We start from the raw sequence: 23,028 nt of genomic DNA, 5'->3' as shown, positions 1-23,028 counted from the left end.
TCGCATGTGACAGGCAGACACTTAACTTTTGTACTCCAAGAGTGGCCCCGTGTACTCGAGAGCTGCCGCTGCCGCTGCCGCTGGACTTCCCTGCCAATGCCAACAGAGGAGGAGAGCCTTCGCTCAGGCCGGTCATTTTTTATCGCATGTTAATCACAACCTTGTGGAACTTTGTTTGCCTTGGCTGGCTGGCTGGCCGGCTGGGCCTCTGCTCTCTGGTTAAGCTCTTGGCCTTTGCTAAAACCCTTTTTGTTGCTGTGGCTACAGGGGTATCTTCTCTCTGACTCCTTTCTTCTTGTTTGATTTTCTTTTTGCTTTTGTATGCATATTTCCAACAGATGCCAGCGTCGGCTGGTGGCCGGTCCTCTGTGGGCTTTGCTTCTTCTCATAGACATGGTCTTGAGCCTGGTCTAAGTGAATGCAATTAAAATTGACGTTAATCTGCTGGAATTCTGATGTTTTGTCATGTTTGCGCGCTAAAGATGTTATTTTGTTTAGACATGCTCTTGGCCAGGCCAGGACCGAGCAGAGCCGAGACCTAGGACAACACAGGCAGAGGCAGAGACAGAGACAGAGACAGAGCCCGAGCAAACATCCATGCAACAAAGTCTACAGAGGCAACAAGGAGTCAACCAGAGGCAGAGTCCAGCTAGTGGAAATGGCAGTCTGTCTCTCAGACTTTGACTCCGTCTCCGACTTTGACTCCTTCTCCGTCTCCTTCTCTGGCTCTGGCTCTGGCTCTGTTGTCGTGTACATGTAGATCAATCTATCTAACTAACGCGTTTGGTGTTTGCCTGGCTGCTCTCCCCCCCGCTCCCCCCCGCCTCTCCCCTGGTCCTGTCCTCCCCAGAGGAGTCCCTGGCCAGGGCTTGTTATTTAAATTGTTATATTATTTGTGGCTGGCTAAGCTTGGGAACCCGGCTCTGGCTCTGGCTCGTCGGCTCTGGCTTGTTATGGCTTAACTTTAATCGAATTCGTCTGGCGTCGCGTCGCCCTCTGCCCGCCCTTTTATGGCCTGTTTTGTAGTGTCTTAAAGACATGCAGTTAATGTTTATGATTGCTTACTTAAATCTTAAACTTATTAAATGGTTTTAGACCCTAGGTGGGGGGGCTTAGAAGGGGGATCCCCTAGGAAGGGTACTGCTCTCGAATATCTTCCATAGTTTCAACAATAATTCAGGGCCCTCTCCACCTTGGCAGGACACGAAAAGAAAGCCGATCTGAGGAGCTATAAATCTCGGGCGACACACACACACACACACAGTTTTGGCCATTATTACTGCAACATTAAGACACCCAAATGGCCGGGCTTTTGTTGCCTGCTGGCAGATCCCAAAGCCAGATGCCAGCCGGGCCATAACTGCCATTAACATTGCCACTTAATTTACTCTTAGCCGAGAATCCGAGAAAACCAGAACAAACGCAAACAGCAGCAAATACACACAAAATGACGCACTGCTATCTTATTATATTTGGCCAACAAAAAGGAGCCACCAAAAAAACCCATACAGTGGTGGGGGAGGGGGAGGGGGGGACGAACAACAATTAAAACCATTTTCAAGCAGCCAAACAAATGGAATGGCAACCAAGCGGCGGTGGGAGGGGAGGGGTTAGGGGGAGGGGGGAGAGGGGGAGAGGGGGCCATTGTCCGGCAAACCTCCTGCGCTTATTTATTGGCGTCCAGTCTGTCCCTGCCACATTGTTTGACCAAGAAAAAGGAAAGTAAACCAGGCAAAAAAAAAAGAAAGAAAAGAAAAGAAAAAAATCAGGCCACGAAGAAAGTGGCTCACTCGATCTGCCTCTGTGTGTGTTTTGGGGTGTATTTTAACAATTTTCAATTTTAGCTTTTGTTCTCGTAAGCAAACAATAAGAGAGAGAGAAAATACTGAACACACTGTGGTCAAAGGAGGACGGCCACCGAGCCACCGAGCCTCGACTGGATTTTCCTAGGCCCTGCCCAGCACGGCGGTGGGTCCTTGTCTCTGCCCGAAGTCACATCTTCATTTATTTACCGATCCTTTTTGTTATTTGCTGGACTATTCATTTGATTCGATTGCATTGCCAAAACAATTTCAAATGCCACTTTAATACCCACTTTTGGAGGCCATAAATAATTGTGCGCAGGCGTCACCCCGTTGCTCTTTCCGGCGGAATATCAGGGATCTAAAAATACTACAGCAGCAGTTCGAGTACTTTCTATATATAGAGGGGGGATAGAAGTGGGTAAGGGAGGCCTAGAGAGGAATAGTGGGGCCTAGAGGTGGATAGAGAGGGATAGAGGGGGCCTAGAGAGGGATAGAGGGGGCCTAGAGAGGGATGGAGAAGGGGTTCAGAGCCCTATAGAGGCATAGAGAGGGTTGGACAGAGCTAGAAAGCGATAGAGGGGCGATAGAGGGGGTTAAAGGAGGGCTAGAGAGGTCTGGAGAGTGATAGAGGTGGGTAGAGGTGGGCAGAGGTGGGTAGAGGAGGGCTAGAGAGGGCTAGAGGGGGATAGAGGAGGGCTGGAGGGGTCTGGAGAGTGATAGAGGAGGGCTAGAGAGGAATAGAGGTGGGTAGAGGGGTCTAGAGAGTGATAGAGGTGGGTAGAGGAGGGCTAGAGAGGGATAGCAGCGAGCTAGAGAGGGATAGAGGGGGGTAGAGGAGCGCTAGAGAGTGAAAGAAGAGAGCTAGAGAGGGCTAGAGGGGGATAGAAAGGTATAGAGAGGGATAGAGGGGGGTAGAGGAGCGCTAGAGGGGTCTGGAGAGTGATAGAGGTGGGCTAGAGAGGGATAGAAGAGGGCTAGAGAGGAATAGAGGTGGGTAGAGGGGTCTAGAGAGTGATAGAGGTGGGTAGAGGAGGGCTAGAGAGGGATAGCAGCGAGCTAGAGAGGGATAGAGGGGGGTAGAGGGGTCTAGAGAGTGATAGAGGTGGGGAGAGGAGGGCTAGAGAGGGATAGCAGCGAGCTAGAGAGGGATAGAGGGGGGTAGAGGAGCGCTAGAGAGTGAAAGAAGAGAGCTAGAGAGGGCTAGAGGGGAAGAGAAAGGTATAGAGAGGGCTAGATGGGGATAGAGGAGGGATAGAGGGGGGTAGAGGAGCGCTAGAGGGGTCTGGAGAGTGATAGAGGTGGGTAGGGGAGGCCTAGAGAGGCAAAGAGGATGGCTAGAGGGGCAATAGAGAGGCATAGCGAGCGCCACATGGGCATAGGGGGCGACGGGGGTGACGGGGGGACTGGGGGGAACGCTAGTTGGGGGTGTCTTTGGGGTTGGCTTGCTTCCAAATTGATTTCCGGCGGAGTTCTGCTCGTCGCGCATCGCCGCCGAGGCCCAGGCGTTAATGAGCTGCAGCATGCGCCGTTGAGTATCTGACAGATACTTTCTACCATTGTCATGGAATGTTTGTTCTGCTTCAATGAGAGATGGCTCCGGGGGGGGGTGCGGGAGTGGAAGAAATTTTCATAATTTTCTCTCTGTTTTTTTTTTTGTCGTTTTTTTGGTGGAATTAAAATGTAATTTTTAATTAAACTCACTTAAAATTGATTGTTCATTGAAAAGCCTGTAGAAGCATGAAATTGTTCAATTTCCTGTTTGAGAAACAGAGAGAGAGAGACGACATTAGACCCTCGAAAGGGGGAAGGGGGGAAAGGGGGACACCTACACGTAATTGAGTTACTTTCCCCCCCCCCCGACAGAACATTTGCATATAAGAAATGCGTTTGTCAGACGGCAACAAACCGTCGATACATCAAGAACACAACCCTGAACCCTGAATGCAGTCGATCTATTTGTCAGCTCGTTAGACGACTAGCCCTAGACATTCGATGGGATCTATCCGTTGCATTCTACTGTCCGCCTGTCTATTCCCAGGCATTCAAGCATGGAACAGGTCTGGAGACCGAACACACCGAACACACCGATACACCGATACACATGACAGATCGTTCAACGCGGGGGCACCAGAGTCCTCGAGTCTTCGACTGTCAGCCAGGGATTTCGATGTGCTCTTTCTCATAAATTACAATTTATTATGACATCATCTATTTTTTGCTCTAGCTGGGATTACCTTCAGTTTCTTTCTTGCATTGAATTGTCAGCGCCTGCTTAGGGTAGTCATAATTTAGTGTCCACCCCTCGTTGGGGCCTGCGGCTGTCAGCACTTCCGAGGTAGCTGCTAGTTTATTTAGATACAAATGCACACATGTCTCCAGCATATATAAGACCTGGGCAAGCCCTGTGCAAGGCCCTGATTCCATTGCCCTATGATTTACCATGTTATTGAGCTGTCATTTGGCTGGGTTTGTCCCCAGCTTCCACGAACCCATTGGCAGGCCATACCATCATGATCTTGGCTTTAAGAACCCCAAAAAAAAAAACGCCAGAGCTACGGCCAACAACTTTATTACACTCGAAAAAGCATTTAAAAGTAATTTACAACAGACATTAGGGAACGAAAGCCAGATACAAGATACATACACTAAGTACTGAAAGTGCGCGGCAATTAACGAAATTTTCAACAAGATAATCGCCGAATCTTAGGACTTAATGTTGACGATTAAGTTGTGATGATAAAAAAAAACAGAGAAAAAAGCAGACCTACAGCCAGGATGGCAGGACCTCGTAAAATAGATTTTTATGGCACTCGGTTTTGGTTTTCTTTTCGAAACAAACAAAAAAAACTAAAGATTTGTGGTCATTGATTGTGCGTTGCACACACACAGAGATTTTAATTTTCTAATGAAAGATAAATGCTCTCCCGAGATACTTTCTGGTTTGGGTTCTTTGGGTTCTTTGGGTTCTTCGGGTTTTCCAAGGAAACCCAACGGCCTGGCACCTTTTGATTCTGTGACTTCTCTTCCCTCCCCTCCCCTCCTCCATTCCATTCTTGTCTTTTTGTTCTCCATGTGCTTTGTCATTGATCAAAATAAGTTGTAATTTATTTGTGGGGACATTTTTTTTTTTTTTTGTTTTTTCCCCGAAATTCTCTTGTGATTGAACAAATTTGTTTTTGAAAAAGAGTTGTTTATTATTATTTAATTAAGGCCACCAGGCGGAATTTTAATGGAATCTACCATTCGGCCAGCCCTCGCTAAAAGAAATATTAGCTTAAAGATACGTTTCAGATACAGATACAGAGATACAGAGATACAGAGCCGCCAGGCCATAATCACAGTCACTCAAAAGGCACCGTTTGTATCCTGTTTAGACGCTGGCCCAGAGGCCACAATTAAAGAAGCGAAATTGTGTGCGAAAAAGGCCAAGGAAAACGCTTTTCAGATGCGTATTAAATGATAAGACACCCCCCTGCCACACCGCCCCCCCCCCCCCCCCCCGACCACAGACAAAGTTGCAACTAGAGAGCGAAATAATTGCAAGTTGCTGGCAATTTCTGCAACGATTTAAAGCACAGAGCAGGGCTCCAGTCCCGGCCCCAGCACCGGCCCCCAAATTAATACCACGTGCAAATTTTTTAGCGCTAGCACCCGTAATTATTTTCCATCACCCTCTCCCCCCTTCCGCTCTCTTTCCTGCTCGCTACGCATTTCCGAATCACTAGATTGGGGCTGGACTCAGCTTGGGACTCACGATTCCTTCAGCCGTATGTGTGGCGCTGGTCAAGATGTGCCACACTTTGAAACCGAAACCGAAAGACCAGCATTTGGGCCTCGGAACGTTGCCTGCGTGAGAAACACACCTGCCTGGGTCCTCGGACACAGCCTCTACTTTGTCTGTGACTTTGCCACTGCCTCTGCCTCAGCCAATGCCTCTAGCCCTGCCTCTGCCACTGCCACTGCCCCTGACTCTTCCTCTGCCTCAGCCACTGCCTCTGCCACTGCCTCTGCGCTCTGCCTCTACCTCTATCACTGCCCCTGCCTCTTTCTCTGCCCCTATCTCTTCCCCTGTCTCTGCCCCCGCCTCGCTGTATCTGTATCTGAGGCCGGGGGCACTGTGTGTTTACACACGCATCGCTGCCGCCGAGACAGAGTCCGGTTTTGGCCACGCCAAAAGGGTTCTGTGCCATTCCAAGGGGGGCTTTAAATTGAGACCAAAGAAGGCTGCTCAGACCACAAGTTTTAAACTATTTCCATATCGACTGTGACTCAGAGACACAGATTTTCCAAAAAACGATTGGGAAAACTTTGCTGGGGGCACGACCTGGGGTCGATTTTTGGCGCCATTCGGAGAGCGAGAGAGGTCTTGCTTTCAATTAATAAATGACGTTAACATGCTGTCAAAATAATGGTTGATGATGCCTCACACACACACACACACACACACAGAGACAGACACAGAGACAGAGTTCATAAATTATAATTTTTGTGGGCCATAAATAGCCGGCAGTCTGGACAGCGATACGGACTACCGATTATAATCAATCTTGGAGATAGATTTGCCCAACAGACACAAAGGCCACGCACAAAGCTCGGCCTGCACTCGGTTGGCTCTCTCTCTGTCTGTCTGGCGATCACGCCATGGCTGGCCTCCTCCTTGGGCTGTGGTCTCTGGGCTGTGGTCTCTGGTAGCCAGTAACATGTGTCCAGTGTCCAGTGTCCAGTGTCCAGTGTCCAGGCCTAGTGATCGATGCACTGACAAAACACACAGCGAACTGTGGCCGTGCTTTGGGCCGTCTGTGGTCTGCTTTTCTCGCAGTGCCTCCTCCTCTCTCTCTCGCTCTCGGCTGGCATGCAAACATGTGTCTCCGCGCTGGAGACACACGCATTTATCAGTGGCATTTATCACGCATGTGGCACAGGCACAGCCACTGCCTCCTGGACTCTGGATAGTGGCTGTTATGCGGCTTCAAGATAAGTCAAATGCGATATGCGTATCTCATAGATTTGCCAGAAGACGTCGGGGAGTTTTTTTTTCTTTCTATTTTTCTGTTGGCTATTTTTGGCCTGCAGTCTGCAGCATGCAGCAATGTTGCATAAACAATTTGTGGCTTTTCCTGTTGTGGCACACGCTTTCCCCCTCTCCCCCCCTCGCTCTCTTTCGGTTCCTGTCCAAACAAATCTCGATTGATAATTCTGCATAAATTATGCGAGCGAAATGAAATGAGCAACGGATGCGGGCATTCCTTGCCACATCTTTATGTGACAGGATCTGAAAGGAAACAAAACGTCAGGCCAAAGGGGGGGCGGGGGCGGGGGGAGGAGGAGCTATTGATTTGCATTTTCCGGTGGGGCAACAGCAGCAGGCGGGGGGGAGGAGGGGTTGTTCTCCAGGTATTTAACAGATATTTAAGGAGGAGCTCTATGCCAACACCCAATCTTAGAAACACAATCTTTCATCCATGAGGTTGGTTTATTCCCAGGTTTATTCCATGTGCACTTTCGAAGATATTTACTGGGTCTCGAGGCGCATTAGCGGCCACAACACGCACACAATAAGCCCCTCACACAGATACACAAAGAAATCACAAGTCAGCACAAAGCCCAGACCCAGGGAGAGGCAGTGGGGGAGGGGGGGAGCAGGGGAGAGCAGTGGGCCAGAGATGTGTTGAGGTATTTACTTACTTTGCCATTGCCATTCGATTTAAAGTTAACCTTTCGAAGGGGAAGGGCCAGAGAACGGTGGCCATTGTGCCCCCTCCCCTCTCCCTCCCCTCTCCCTCTCCACCCTCTTTGGGTCTTTAGTCTTCTGGTCCATTGTGCGCCTCACTTCCGCTGCTGCTATTCTTCTTCCCAGCCACAGTCGTCGTCGTCGTCGTCGTCGTCATCATCGTTCTCATTGCATTTAACGCTCATTTCTTGATTCATTATTTATTGTGATTTCTCTAAAAACGTAGTAGCAGCCCTGCGCAGAGGAGGAAAAAAGTGTGAACCGAGATGTATAAAGAAATCCTGAACAATGGACCTTTCTTGCACAATGAGAGTCTTTCCGGTTCTGTTTCTGGTTCAAAGTATTCCTTGCCCATTTCGGAATATGATTAATTGCCAAAGTCAATTGATATTTTATTGCTATGAACCTAGGGCTCTGTGTGGCTGCGTGGCTATTGCGGAAGTTGCATTTCGCACCGGAACTGCCCCGATGATGGGCTTTGGGCATTGGCTCCCTGGATCTCGTTAAATGCTGACAAATGGGCTGTGCCTGTCGCTTATGAGGCGGACAAACATCAATTGAAAAGGGCCAGCTGGTAGACACAGAAAACCGGAGACCAGAGAAGAGGTACAAAACGGGGCACAGATTTAACAACACATGAAACGAGTAGCCGACGCGTCGCGACGGGCAAACAACAAAATACTTACAAGACTCGAAATCTTTAACCCGTTGCAACTAACAAGTTTCTTGTTAAGACAACGCCAGGGCCAATAAACCAACAGCACAGAAAACGGCCAAGAGGCGGCCAAGATTGAATGCTATATGGATGGATGGATGGTTGGTTGGTTGGTTGGTTGGTTGGCGCAGCTCTGGCCTGGCCTGGCCTGGCCTGGCCTGGCCTGGCTGTTCCCATAAGTCACTGCTCTCCCCCCTCCCCGCCCCCTCTCCCCGCCTTTCCTCTGATATTTTGTTTGGCCAAAGTGCGTTTCGTTTGCCTTGCCCTCCACCCCTCCCCAGGTGGTACCCTACAGCCCTGAGAGAGGGGCATACGCATTCAGAAGCTCCAGACAGGGCTGCTCTACAGATATGGAGGACTTTGAAGGCCCTGCCGAGTAGGGCCTGAGGTCGAGGAAGGCCTGAAGAACCCGAGGAAGGCCTGAAGTCCCCGAGGAAGGCCAGAAGATCCCGAGGAAGGCCTGAAGACCCCGAGGAAGGCCAGAAGACCCCGAGGAAGGCCTGAAGACCCCGAGGAAGGCCAGAAGACCCCGAGGAAGGCCTGAAGACCCCGAGGAAGGCCTGAAGTCCCCGAGGAAGGCCAGAAGACACCGAGGAAGGCCAGAAGACCCCGAGGAAGGCCTGAAGACCCCGAGGAAACCATAGAGAGGGCCTCCGATTGGAAATTTCAATATACAGATATCCTGTAGGGAATCTCCCTATGTTTCTGTAGGCCATGCCTCTCGTTCCTCATTTTGGTTGGACCGGGGGTACCCCTGCCTTCATCAGTCCTGCCCGTTTCCAGGGTATTTCCAACTTCCTCGCACAAATATTATGTTTTTTTTAACGAAAAAACTCTAGCCGGGTTATTTGCATTCATGCTTTGGTGCTTTTGGGACAACGGTAGTCGGAGCCGAGACCCTGCACCCGGCCCTGTTTTACCTAATTACACATGGAGCCCCCCCCAACCCCTCTCCCGCCGCCCTTTTGGGCTCTCTAATTGTTTAAGTGCTTTTACCATTTGACCAAACAATTTTCATATGCAATGAAGTCCAAACAATTCCCCCTTCCACCCCCTCTCACCCCGTCTCGCCGTCTTCCATGCCTCGCCTTTATTTTAAGTTCCTCTCAAATTTTTTGGAGAGTTGTCGAAGTTTTGAACTTTTTTTATTGCTGGAAAATTCTCACACATTGTCGCAAATCGAGTGGTGGGGGGGCAGGGGAAGGGGGAGGGGAGATTGAGGTTTTTCCAATGTGTAACGTGAGAGTGAGGCAAAACACAGAGAAAAAAAGAGCTTGTGGCACCTGTCTGTGGCACACATAAAACCAAAAAACCAAAAAAAAAACTTCCGTTAGCTGCATGTGCAACAATTGCTGGTTTTGGTCTGGTTTGGGAATATTTTTTTTTTTTGTTTGAATTGAGATTTTCCTTCGAGAATATCTTGTTATTCGTTCATAAATAATTTCCATTTATTTGTTTGGGCAACAAATCAAGTCTGTAAAATGCATTTTGGCCATCCACAAAGCTGCCTCAAATTTCGGGTAATAAATAAATTTAACCAGATTTACTGGTCGACCAAAAAGATGCAAAGTCCAAAAAGATATCCATCTCTCGAGAAATGTGCAAAATATTCTCTCCCGGAGAGACCGCATGCCCAGGAAATGTTCTGCAGCCTTCCCCCCCACCCCCTTCCCCCTCTCCGCCCATAAGTTATGGCCATTTAGAGTTGATTTTCTTGTTGTCACATTTGTAATAGTTTTTTTTATTTTGGGTCTGGGGCGGGGGGGAAGGAAATGTATCGAATGACAGCATATTATTCAGAATTACATGTGGTACGGTTCGGGATGATCCTTAACACTTTCTTGTAGTGCATCTTAGAGATACACAAATATCAGTTTCAAGTGTGTGCCTCAGCATCGTATCTGGTCTGTGGCAACCACTTGAACGAGGGACCCTCTGTATGCCATCTCTTAATTATGCCACAGCACTTGACACTGACTTTGCTGGGGCACTGCGATTGGCACTGAAACAGTTGGCCAAAACGGTCAAAATGGGAGCAGCAGCAGCGGCAGCGGCCGCACAGGCCGGCGAGTGTGTTGCAATTGCCAGCGGCAGAGGCAGCGGCAGAGGCAGAGCCGCAGCGGCAGCGCCGCAGCCAGAGCGAAAGATAAATAGAGTGAGAGAGAGCGGAAGCATAGCCAGATAAATGAGTGAAAAACATTGAGTGAAAATACGCTCGCTCTCTCTCTCGTCTCTGCTACCTGCTTCGGCTTCACTGTTTCTCCCGTCGTCGTCGCTTGCAGCTGCTACCCACCACCACCACCGCCGCCACGGTCGACGCCGAGCCGAACCGAACTGAGCCGAACCGAGCCGATCCGAGGTGTCGTTTGCGCGACGACGGCTAACCAAAATCAAAGTTGTTCGTTGCCTCGTCGTGAGCGGTTGTGTTGCCAGTTCCAGCGGTTCCAGCCAGTCCCAAAGCCGACTTGTGTCCCCGAGCCAGATGCCAAAAAACACGTAAACCCCGAGATCCGGTACAAACAACAACTTGAAGCGTGCAGCCAAAGCGAACCACTGGATTATCGCGCGCACATTTCTCTCATTTCAAAATTATTTTTTTTGCCAAAAACACACATCGAATAGGTTTCTGTTCAAAAAATTGGCTAAAAGTGACACACGAATTGGTTACAAAACTACACCAAAAAAAAAAAAACAAAGTGAAACAGTGAACAAATTTCCACAAACAACAACAAAAAAACACCACACAAATCTGAAAACCACACCACACAAAAAACAAAACGCCAGCGAAATTGTTTAGTGAACAAATTCCAAAAAGGAAAAAAAAGGTAAGAATTTGTGATATGAAATGTTTCGAAAAATTCAAACAAAAATTTTCTTCGAATTGTAAAAGAAAAGAAGGAAATTTTGGAATAGAAAAAGAGAAACTAAACTCTGCAAAAAACATTTGAAATTGGTTGAAATATTCAAAAACGTGAACAGATTAGAAGTCCTAGGAAAACATTGAAAATTCTTTGAAAAGTTATTACTACAAAAAATAAATTAAACTCTTGGAAAACATTTGAAATTTGTTAAAATTAGTTCATGAAAAATATATTTAAAAACGTGAGGTTTGAAAGCCTTAGGAAAACATTGAAAAAATATATAAATATGCAAAATTAATGTAAAAAGTTATGACTACAAATATTACTACAAAAAATGAATTAAACTCTTTCCAAGTTAAACTCAAATTGAATCAAAAATGTTTTTTGAACAGATAGTAAATTTTAGAAAGAAATCAAACTGTTGGAAAAACATTTGAAATTTTTTGAAATTAATTCTTGAAAAATAGGTTATAAAACGTGAGGTTAGAAGTCTGAGGAAAGCATGGAAAATTCTTTGAGAAGCTCTTGGAAAAAAATAAAAAAGAATTAGGAAATTAATGTAAAAATATGGAAATAAGACATTGAAGAAAACTGCAGAAATATTTAAACAAAAGCCCAACCCTTGCTAAAAGAATTTTATTTGCATAAAAGAAACAAAAAAAAAGTGCTTGAAAAAAACAAAACCCAACAAAAAAATTGTTTAAAAAAAATAAATGCAAACAAAAACTAATTTTTGGAACTTCTTTTGTATCCACAGATTACTATGGAAAACTGAAAAATCGCCGCCAAGAGATTGAACGAATCGAGACACGAAAAGGAAGGAAGGAAGGAAGGAAAAAGAAAACGACTAATCGAAGCAAAGCGAAAGGAAACAAAAAAAGAAAAAGGCCAACATGCAGATGATCACGATCATTAGCATCTGGTGCATTCTGGCCAGCATCTTCAGTCCGAGCGAGGCCTTGGCCAATTGCCCGCCGGGCTGCCAGTGCGACGACAACACTCTGGTGGTGCAGTGCGGCGAGGGGCAGCTGGACGTGCTGCCCATCGCGCTGAATCCCTCCATCCAGCGGCTGGTGATCAAGAGCAACAAGATCAAGACGATCGACTCGTCGATCCAGTTCTACGCGGAGCTGACGTTCCTCGATCTCTCCTCGAACCACCTGATGACGATACCGCAGCGCACGTTTGCCTACCAGAAGAAGCTGCAGGAGGTGCACCTCAACCACAACAAGATCGGCCAGATCAGCAACAAGACCTTCATCGGCCTGTCGGCGGTCACCGTGCTCAATCTGCGCGGCAATCAGATCTCGGAGCTGCACCAGGGCACCTTCACGCCGCTGCTGAAGATCGTGGAGCTGAATCTGGGCGAGAATCGGATCGGTTTCCTCGACCCGAAGGCCTTCGATGGACTCAGACAGCTGAGGATCCTCTATCTGGACGACAACGCCCTCACCTCGGTGCCCGATCCCGTCATCTTCCAGGCGATGCCCACACTCGCGGAGCTCTTTCTGGGCATGAACTCGCTGCTGACCATCCAGCCGGCCGCATTCCAGGACCTGAAGGGTCTCACCCGACTCGAGCTGAAGGGAGCCAGCCTGCGGAATGTCTCGCACGACAGCTTCCAGGGCCTCGAGGAGCTGCGCATTCTCGATCTGTCCGACAATCGCCTCGCGCGCATTCCCTCCGTCGGCCTCAGCCAGCTGGTGCGTCTGGAGCAGCTCTCCCTGGGCCAGAACGACTTCGAGGTGATCAGCGAGGGCGCCTTCGTGGGCCTCAAGCAGCTGAAGCGCCTGGACGTGAACGGAGCCCTGAAGCTGAAGCGCGTCATGACCGGAGCCTTTGCGGCCAACGGCAACCTGGAGTACCTGAATCTGTCCTCCAACAAGATGCTGGTGGAGGTGCAGGAGGGTGCCCTGAGCGGCCTGCCCCATCTGCGGCATGTGGTGATGAAGGCCAATGCCCTGACCTCGCTCGCCGAGGGCCTCTTCCCCTGGAAGGACCTGACCACGCTGGACCTCTCCGAGAACCCCATCTCCTGCGACTGCCGTGTGATGTGGCTGCGCAACCTGCTGGTGGCCAAGAACGCCAGCCAGGACGAGGTCTCTGAGCTGCTGTGCGAGTTCCCCGAGCGGCTGCGCGGCGAGTCCCTCAAGCACCTGAACCCCACGCTGATGGGCTGCACGCACACGGATCCCAGGAAGCAGGCGCTGATTGGAGCCCTGCTCGTGGGCTCGGCGGCCACCCTCACGGCCCTGGCCCTGGTCGTCTACCGCTGCCGCCACAAGATCCGCGAGTACCTCAAGGGCGGCCTGTGGGGCAGCTCGGCTCTCGGCCGCAAGGAGCGCGAGTACCAGAAGACCTTCTGCGACGAGGACTACATGGCCCGGCACCAGCACCATCCCTGCTCCCTGGGCATCCACTCGACGTTCCCCAACACCTACACGGCGCCCCACCACCCCAGCGCGCCCGGCCACCACTACGGCATGTGCACCGGCATGCCCATCAACGATCTGAACGCCGCCGGCGGCGATCCCCAGCAGAAGTTCCAGCAGCTGCAGGTCCCCACCGGCAGCCTCATGAACGAGAAGAAGCTGAACAACAACAAGGCCCTGGCCAGCCAGGCAGCCATCGACGACAGTGCCTCCTTTGTGCTGCACATGAAGTCGGCCACACTGGCGCGCGATCACCTCCAGCAGCACCCGCACCCGCATCCGCAGCAGCACCCTCAGCAGCACCAGCACCAGTCGGGCGTCCAGTCCAAGCTGAATCACTACACAAAGCCGCAGTTCCTGTCGGCCACCGCGGCCGTGGGGGACTCGTGCTACTCGTACGCCGATGTGCCAATGGTCCATGCCGCCCCTCTGGGGGCAGCGCCCCAGCTGCAGCCACAGCTGCGCCTCACCCACGAGCACTTCAAGCATCGTGTGGCCGGCGCCGGCGAGCACTACGACAACGAGGTGAACAGCGAGATACTAGATCCGAACTATATCTACAGCAATGCCCACTACTCGATGCCGCTGGAGCAGATGGGGCGCAGCAAGACCCCCACACCGCCGCCCATGCCGCCGGCCCTGCCGCTGCGCAACGGGCTGTGCGCCACCACGGGACGCAGGTCCTTCCAGCAGAAGTCCGCCAACAACAACACCCTGCGGCAGTTCACCCACTGATCCACGGTTGACTATCGACGCAGGCAGCTGAGCATCTACGCTTAGTTCGGCCGCTGTCCAACACTGTGATGCCAAAACCAACCCCCAGCCCCAGCCCCAGCCCCCCCCTTTCGAGTAGTGGCTATAGATATAGGAGGAAAATCTTGCCCTGTAAATAACCCAAAAGTTTCGCTCGCCCGCACTTTCCCAACACTGAAAGATCTCTTCTTCTATCAGCACTTTGCCACACTACTACTAGCGTACATTTTTTTCCTAGCCGCTAAGATTAACCTAAAGATACTTAAGATATTCATAGATAAACTAAAGACAACAACAAACAAACAAAAAAAAACAAAAACCCAGCACTGAAAGTCATTTGTAAGTTTTTTTTTTTTACCATAACATATACATACATATATATATATATATTTTTTTTTTTTTGTGAAGTAAGTTTTAAATTATTTAAATTATTGTTAAAAAACAAAAACAAAAAACTATCTACGAGTAGGCATTAGTTAGTGAAGAAAAACAACAAACAACAACAACAAATATATCGACAAAGAACAAAATATAAAACAAAAAATAATTTCGAAAACAAAAACAAAAAAACTAGAGCATTTCTTTTATTCAAGGGTAGAAATTTCCCAGCTACAGATACAGATACATAGGTGAAACTTTTCTTGCCGCGTCTCGATTTTTGACTTTGAATTTAATTAAAAATAAGCTCGAGGAGGAGAAAGGGGAGGAGAAGCCTGGTAAAAAAGCAAAATTAATACACTATTATTCAATAGTAACAAGCTTGGAAAACTTTTTGCAGACCTGGGCTCAAGCAGAGCGTGGCAGCACAGGCCGCATGCACCACCTGGGGAGAAAATTGAGGTCTGAACAGGCATAATTATACCGCGTACCGCGTGTCGAGGCGGGGTATGTCCATGGTCCCCTTGGAAGGGCCCTTCGGAGCTAGAGGACATACGTCTGTAATACCAAAGGCACAGAGGAGAAGAGACGGAATATTTGGCGTAGTATTATCGATCTCTTTTATGGCCTTTGGTTTGTATCTTTCGCGTGTCGAGGCGGGGTATGTCCTTCTTGGAAGGGCCTTTCGGAGCTAAAGGACATAGGTCTGTAATACCAAAGACACAGGGAGAAGAGCCGGAATATTCGAAGTAGTATAATCGATCTCTTCTAAAGCCTTCTATGGGCCCGATGGAAGGGCCTTTCGGAGCTAGAGGACATAGGTCTGCAATACCAAAGGCGCCAGGAGAAGAGCCGGAATATTTGGCGTAGTATAATCGATCTCTTTTATGGACTTTGGTTTGTATCTTTCGTGTGTCGAGGCGGGGTATGCCCCCCATGGAAGGGCCTTTCGGAGCTAAAGGACCAAAGACCAAGGCCTTTCGTAATGCCAAAGGCGCCAAGAGAAGAGCCAGAATATTTAGAGCATAAATAATTCTTTGATTTTCGTATATTTTAAATAATATTTGGAATATTGTACAATCAATCTTTTTTTTTTCTTTTTTTTTTTTTTGCTTAAATAAAAATAATCAAATTTGTTATTTGCCATTACTTTTGGAGTCCACAAACAACAGTAAAAAAAATGATAATAAATCAATCTTATGCCCTCTCATGGTTTGTATCTTTCTCCGGTATCTTTACGGGGTATCTACTAGTCGCAATGCTGCCTGGAGTCGCTCTTTTTTTTAGTTGTTTTCCATGGAATGCGTTGCCAGCCAAAAACACACACACGTACACATAGGGGAATACATGTATGTATGTATGTATGTATGTATGTGTTTACGTACGTGCTACCCCTTCGCGTATGGGCTGGGTGGGGCCTGTGTCACCTGCACTGCAGCTGTCAGTTGCTAGACCAGAAAGTTGCCAACTCACGGCACAAACCAACCGGGGCACCCTTAACGATACGGAGAATGCAGAGTGTATTTATCTAATAACTCAAATTTCACATCTCTCGTTGCCCGTTTAGACAATTACAGAAAAAAAACCCCAATGAAAGAAAGAATCGTTTGAGAACCTCCAGCGGGGCGAGCAATGTACTCTAATAACAATAAATAAATAACAAAGGCAAATAGCGGCAAGAGCCACAGAGCCCCCAGACGCCAAATGGCCAACAATAAAAGCCAAAAAAAAAAAAGAAAAAAAAAAAAGAGTGAAGCAAGTAGAAGACTTTGAATGATTTCCAAGCTGCTGGAGAGAATCCATCATCAAATTTCGATTAAAAGGCGCGTGTACACTCCTCCAGAGACGAGAGACCCGAGACCCGAGACTCGACTGTGGAGAGTCATTCGCACTATTCAAGCTTCATTAGGAGGCAAAGTAACGAAAACATTTTGATTTCGATCATTACAATTTCCTTTCATGGGCAGCTTCAGCTTCAGCTCGAGCTCCAGTCGAGTGAAAGAGCTACCGAAGGGGCTGGGGCCCCGCCAAGGGTTACTGGATCAAGCCAAAAGCGAATGTAATCATTAATTCTCCTCAGCACACACACACACACACACAGAGAGAGAGATACAGCGATGCAAAGAGATACAACACAGAGATACAAAGATACCCGACATTCAAGATACATTTACAGATTGTGTGCTTTGGCTTATTCTGAAGCAGAAGCAGCAGCAGCAGCAGAAGCGAAGCTCTGTGGCCGAGGGCAATAATTATCGAACCGAAAGCCGGAATGGTCCAAATATTGAAGACTATTGTAAGCCGGTCTGCTGCCTGCCTGCCTGCCTGCCTGCCTGCCTGCCTCCACATCTGGGCCCAAACCACTCGACAGTTGGCCCCCTTTCGCGGCGGCGGCGGCGACGGCAGAGCCAGGCCCCTGATTGTATGATGACCATGTTGAAAATGCTCATTAAAGGTACTTCAGAAATTAAAGCATTTCACAATTGTTTCTGAGAGAGATTGAGATTTCGTTTTCGATTTCGATTCGAGCCGCCATTTATCAGATGTTGTTATCTATTCCACAATTAACTTTGCTCTTTTGGGGGTCAGCGTGGGGTTGTTTGGGGGCGAGCCACCACCAAGAATGCTTTCTCTTTGAGGATCACCAAAGAGCCAAGAAAACTTTTGGCTCGCAACTCACTTATCACCTCGTTTCGTTGCGGTTGGCCATTAAGCACCGGACCCCGGAGCAGGTAACACATGTAACCCAAGCCGAGGGCGTGAAGACAGCCAGCCGCAGTTTTGGTCTTCCTCGAAGATGCCCATCAAGACGGTTTGCATTTGACAAAAATTATGTGCATCTTTGGGTTTTTGGTTACACCTTACCTTGGGTGGATGCTCCGCATAGGATGGCCCTGGCCATGGACCCATGCCGAGTGCTGTGAAATTTTCCAACAATAACCTGGGCACAATTGTCCCGCTGGGTCCGGGTCTGGGTCTGGGTCTGGGTCTGGGGCATAACCGTGACGCTCGTCGCCACATGCTGTGCTCAGGGCTTGGTTCTGGGTTCCCTGGTCCCTGGTCCCTGCCTGTGCTCACATTAATTTCTCATCATTTTGAGGACAGAAAGAGAGAGAGAGAGAGAGAGAGAGGACTACCAACAGCGTATTAATGGAAATGTTATAAGAGATTAGCAGGCAGTCGCCCAGAGATACAAAGATACCCAAAGAACAGATACAATTGCAACCGTTTTGTGTGTTTAATGCGAATCTTTATGCTTTGCTCATACAAATGCAATTTCCCAGGGGAGAAAGGGCCGAGCGACGAGGAACGAGGGCCGAGGCGTGATCTACCTAAAAACTCCACTCATTATGGTCAATCATTGCAGTCGACCTTCGCTTCCCATTACCATTCCCCTCTCCCTCTCGCTCTCCCTCAGATTGTGCAAGAAAAGATACTTTCTCAACAACAATCCGGTAATCAATCTGACAAGCTACCGCTTTTTTTTTCTTCTCTTTTTGGGCAATTGTTATTCGATTGTTGGGGGTAGGGGGCAGGGGGCAGGGGAGATATGGGCCAGAAAATGAGGTTACTTTTGGGAGAGTCGATCGGTTGTTAGGGTTCCCATAGATAGAGTGTTTTCAGAGTTTAGAAAGGATCGAATGTCCATAACAGATATTCGAGAGATTTTATGGCAAATAATTATTTTTATTTTATATTATAAACGTATTAATACATTAATTAATATTTTCGGTGAAGCATCCTTTTTGTTTTTTTTGTTGTATCCATTTCCTTTGAACCTTTGACCTTAACTCGCTCTTCGTTGCATCCGATATGGCGCACACTTCAAATAGATTAATTTTTTTCCCCTCAAGTACTTGCCACGTACAGAGATCTCCATCCGGCACTCCACTCATAAATGCAATTTTTGTTCAACAAAAATCGCGTAAAAGGGAAAAAATCAAGCTGCAACAGCAGTGGCATCCTCCAGCAGCAACTCGAGCGACAGAATTTTTAATTAAATAATTATTATAATTGTTGTTGCAGCTTAAGAAGATTTCCCCCGATTTCAGTTTTATTTTTTGTATTTTCTCGTTTCGTTTTTATTTTTGTTGTTTTTTTTCGCACATTGCCAATGTGAGCCCAGATCATAAAAATTAAAACTACTATATATATATATGTGTATGTATGCAAGTGTGTTCGAGATATAATTATGTCAAAATATAAGACCCATAAAGTAAAGGAAATTCCCTCAGCACAGCACATGTGTGTGGGTGTGTGCGTGTGTGCGTGTGTGTGGGTGTGCGCAAGTAAATTGGAAGCTTTTTGCAAAAATATTTTAAATTAATACAAAAGCAACAAGAACAACAAATTGGGTCAATCGGGCAAGTCGACGGCCCGAGTGCTCTATAAATATTTTTCATGTATTCTTTGCACTCTTCCTCTGAAAAAGGCTCTCTACGATCACAAGCACCACGTTCGACGGCAGATCCTCTTTGAGAGAGTCCCTGAATACTCAATCCTCCACCAAAGCCAGGAGAACAGCCAGAGGAGTTCAGGGAGCAAAGGAACATGCATATGTACGAGAGAATAAAAATGGTTTTTAAACACAAAACAAACATAGAGAAATTAAATAGAATACAAAATAAAATAAAATATATAGCATAATACAAAATAAAAATATTCTAAAACATGAATATAAATCTTGTAATAAATAAAATATAAATAGACTAAAAACATTTAAAAATAAATATAAAAATATGATATTTATAATAATATATAATATTATATATAATATAATAATATATATATATTTATAATATAATATAATAAAAACAATTTTTGGAATTTTTAAGTCAAACTGAAAGTAATAAAAGTCCAGGTCAAGAGCATACAAATAATTTTTAAACACAAAAAAACGTACTCAAATTAAATGAATATAAAATAAAATAAAAAATTTAAAATCATATTAGCTACAAATATAAATATAATAAAAACACTTAGAAATAAAAAGAAAATAATATGGAAATATATATAAAATATTTAAATCAAAATTTTGAATTTCTTGGTCAAACTGAAAGTATAAAAAAGTCCAGGAGGAAACAGAATACAAACGGTGTTTAAACACAAAAATATAGTGAAATTAAATACAATAAAAAATAGAACAAAATATATAAAATAAAAGTAATATACAATACATATTGAATAAAACATATGAAATAATCAAAAATTCAAATAATATAAAATATAAATAATATATTAATGAATTAATAAAATGAATAATAGAAATTTTAAAAAATATTATAAAAAACAAAATTAAAAAAGAATAAAAACACTTAAAAGTAAATATAATAATATATATGTATAGTTGAATAAATAAATAATAAATATATTAAAGTAAATAAAACAAAAATGGTATACAAAACACTTACAATTCAATATAATATTATATTATATTATTTAAGTGTATATAATATATTTTATTAACATTTTTTTAAAAGTAACAAAAAATGTCGAAAACTAAATTCTTTGACTGCATTCCAGTCCCTACAAAAACCAACGAAAATTGCACATGCCCTGTTCGTCCAGGAAAAGAAAGAGTAAGAGCGAAGGCAGCGCCCAGCAAGGACTTGTACTGGGGTCCTGTTCTGGGTCCGAGTTGGTAAATAAATGCGTGTAAATCTGCTGCAAAGGTCCGGACACCGCACCGGGGGGGCAGCGGCAGTGGCAGCGGCAGTGGCCATGGCAAGTTGCAACCTCAACGGGGCACGGCGACTGACAAACAGTAAACAGAAACAGAAATCGGAAAAAACAGCCGCAGACAAGCCGAGGAACACGACGATCAGGTCTAGGCAGCCGGGCAACCGTGCAACCGTGCAACCGGGCAACCTGTGCCCAATAATGTTAAATTGTTTTTCAATTATTTTATAGGTTATGGTAATATTTATTTTAATTAAAAACAAATACGCGCAACTGCAGACAGGACGAAACAGGGACGACACAGGCCCCCCAGGGCCAACGGGCAACAAAAAATGGCATACATGGGCAAAAAACAAAACAAAACAAAACACACTCGAACGGAGTAAACTGTACAATCAGTTAATGTTTTTTGCCCGCTTGCAACGAAGTTTTATCTGCTGAATGCAGATTGGGTTTCGCGTCAACTCAGTCAATTACATTAATCTAAATAGGAGGATATTCGAGTGCATATCCTTGTGCACTCCGTGTGTGCTCCCCCGACCAGAAAGAGGCGGCTAATCCCTCCAATCAGCGGCGCATTTCGATTGTAACTCCATCAGGCATCCATTGGGGGGGTGGAGGGGTGGGGGTTTGCTGTTTTTCGTGCATTTTTCGCCAAGGTAAACACTGGCCACGGCCTGGGCCTGCCGCTTACCAATCAACGCATTCAGAATTTTGGGTTTTTGGGGGAATTTTCGGGGAATAGGAAATCAAACAAGGGATGCACCAGAGCATGGCTGGTGGGGAGGGGGGAGGGGGGGAGGCCCGCACTTGCTCATACGAATTATCATAAAGAACATAATTTTCCGCCATTTAAGAGGGAAAACGTGTGCGCGAAAATTTCCGAGCGTACAGAGCCCCGAGGCACGGCCCAGACCCACATGCAACATGCAACATGCAACATTTCGCTGCTGCTTTTGGCGTGCGTTGCCAGCATTAGGAGAAGTTGCAATTAAAACTCATTTTCCGTTGAAAACGCAATTTTGCCAGCGTAAATTCCATTTGGAACAAAAACTTTTTTGCCTCCCCCCCAAAAGCTGATGATAAACGAAATGAATTTTAAACAGTGTTCATTGAGGGCAAAACGGTAGGGGGGGGGGGGAGGACTTTAAGCAAGGACGAAGACAACTGGCTCTCGGGGAAAGGGTATCCCCAGTTCGTGCACAACTTTTCGATCCACACAAAACACAATTAAGTGTCGCATAATTTCGTGTCTTTTGTGTGGCACCTGTCTATCTCTGGGCAGGGGCGGCTGCATTTTCAATTTGGAATGCATCAAAATGAATTTCAATATCAGCAAATAGTTGCCACTCCGTCCCGCCACCGCCCACCGCCAGACAGGGCGTTGACCCCTTGCCCATTGCGCTTTTTGGGCAAATTCAATTATGAGTTTACTCTATTCACATTCAGTCTGGCCGTGGTCCTGGTTCAGGTCCTGGTCCATCTACCGCTCCTGATTGACGACTGCATTTTGGAAAATTCCATGCGAATTGTTTTGCCTGTTATCCGCGCCGCCCCGCCCCGCCCCGCCACCATGCCGACCGCCCTTACTCCTGGAGACCCCCCACTAGGCGGCAGTGATGAGTTTTTAAATTTAGTTATTAAACGTTTTTGAGCGATTTGAATTTAGATGGAAAAGCACTGCACTTCTGCACTCTGCACTGGAGCTCCCTATTTCTCGTTCTGTATCTGGATGGATTTTTTTTCGCCTTTGATTTGGGGATATGGAGGGGGGGTGTGTGTGTGTGGGCGTGTGGGCGTGTTCTGACGTTTGAAATTCTATAAATTTGGTATTTTGTTTGACCGTTGCACGCATATTGGCAAATTGAGTTTTGTTCTGCGGCTCTCGAATGAACTTCTGCCGTTTCCCAATTTTGCCAAACCGCCTCGCTGTCTCTGTTTTCTCAATATTCGGAGGTTTTCCCGCTTTCGCCTATGGCAAATATCATTAAAATATTGTGGGAACAATTTTAGTCGATTGTCGCGGTTGTTGTTGATTGAATTTTTCGAAATTGTCAGCTCGGTGCGGCTCGGCTCCAATTCTCATCGAAATGATATGAAAGAAGTCCCATTCTTATGGGGAAATTATCCCAAAAGGGGAAAGATAGATCCACTAATCCGCACCATATCTGTTTCAATTCTTGTGACCCCCCTGTTAGAGCCCTTCTAAGTCTTAAGGTAAAGGGTTGTACACTCGGAGAAAACTGTAAGAAAATGGGAAAAGTACTAAAATGTATGTATATATATTTAAATAAATAATACATAAATAAATAAAATGAATACAAAAAAATTTAAATGTATTAAATAAAATAAAAATAAAAAAATATATACATAAACAAATTTGAATTCAATTAAGAAGAATATGAGAAAATGTACTGGAATTTACACATATTTAAATATATTAAAATACATACATATTAAAAAAAAATAAATAAAAAACGTAAATAAAATTAGTAAAAAGTAAATTGAAATATATTAAATTAAATATATATCAAATAAAAATAAATAAATATATATTCAATTAAATATAAATTAAATAAAAATATATACATAAATACATTTAAATTCAATTAAAAAGAAAATGAGAAAATATACGAAAATTTGTATATGTATAATAAAATATATTTAAATAAAA

The 23,028-nt window shown here is 45.9% G+C and overlaps 1 protein-coding gene across 1 annotated transcript; it reads left to right on the top strand.

Moving 5' to 3' along the window:
- The first annotated feature begins 11,948 nt into the window (after positions 1-11,948).
- On the top strand, positions 11,949-14,615 carry LOC6603687 (leucine-rich repeat-containing protein 15). Its single transcript, XM_002028625.2, has one exon. The coding sequence runs from the start codon at positions 12,006-12,008 to the stop codon at positions 14,277-14,279; it is 2,274 nt and encodes a 757-aa protein (XP_002028661.2). The 5' UTR covers positions 11,949-12,005; the 3' UTR covers positions 14,280-14,615.
- Positions 14,616-23,028: the final 8,413 nt, after the last annotated feature.

This window comes from Drosophila persimilis, unplaced genomic scaffold (genome assembly GCF_003286085.1).
Source record: "Drosophila persimilis strain 14011-0111.01,24,50 unplaced genomic scaffold, DperRS2 tig00000431-arrow-pilon, whole genome shotgun sequence".
NCBI lineage: Eukaryota > Metazoa > Arthropoda > Insecta > Diptera > Drosophilidae > Drosophila > Drosophila persimilis.
Note: the sequence above shows the minus strand (reverse complement) of the source record. Positions and strands in the feature narration are given on the sequence as shown.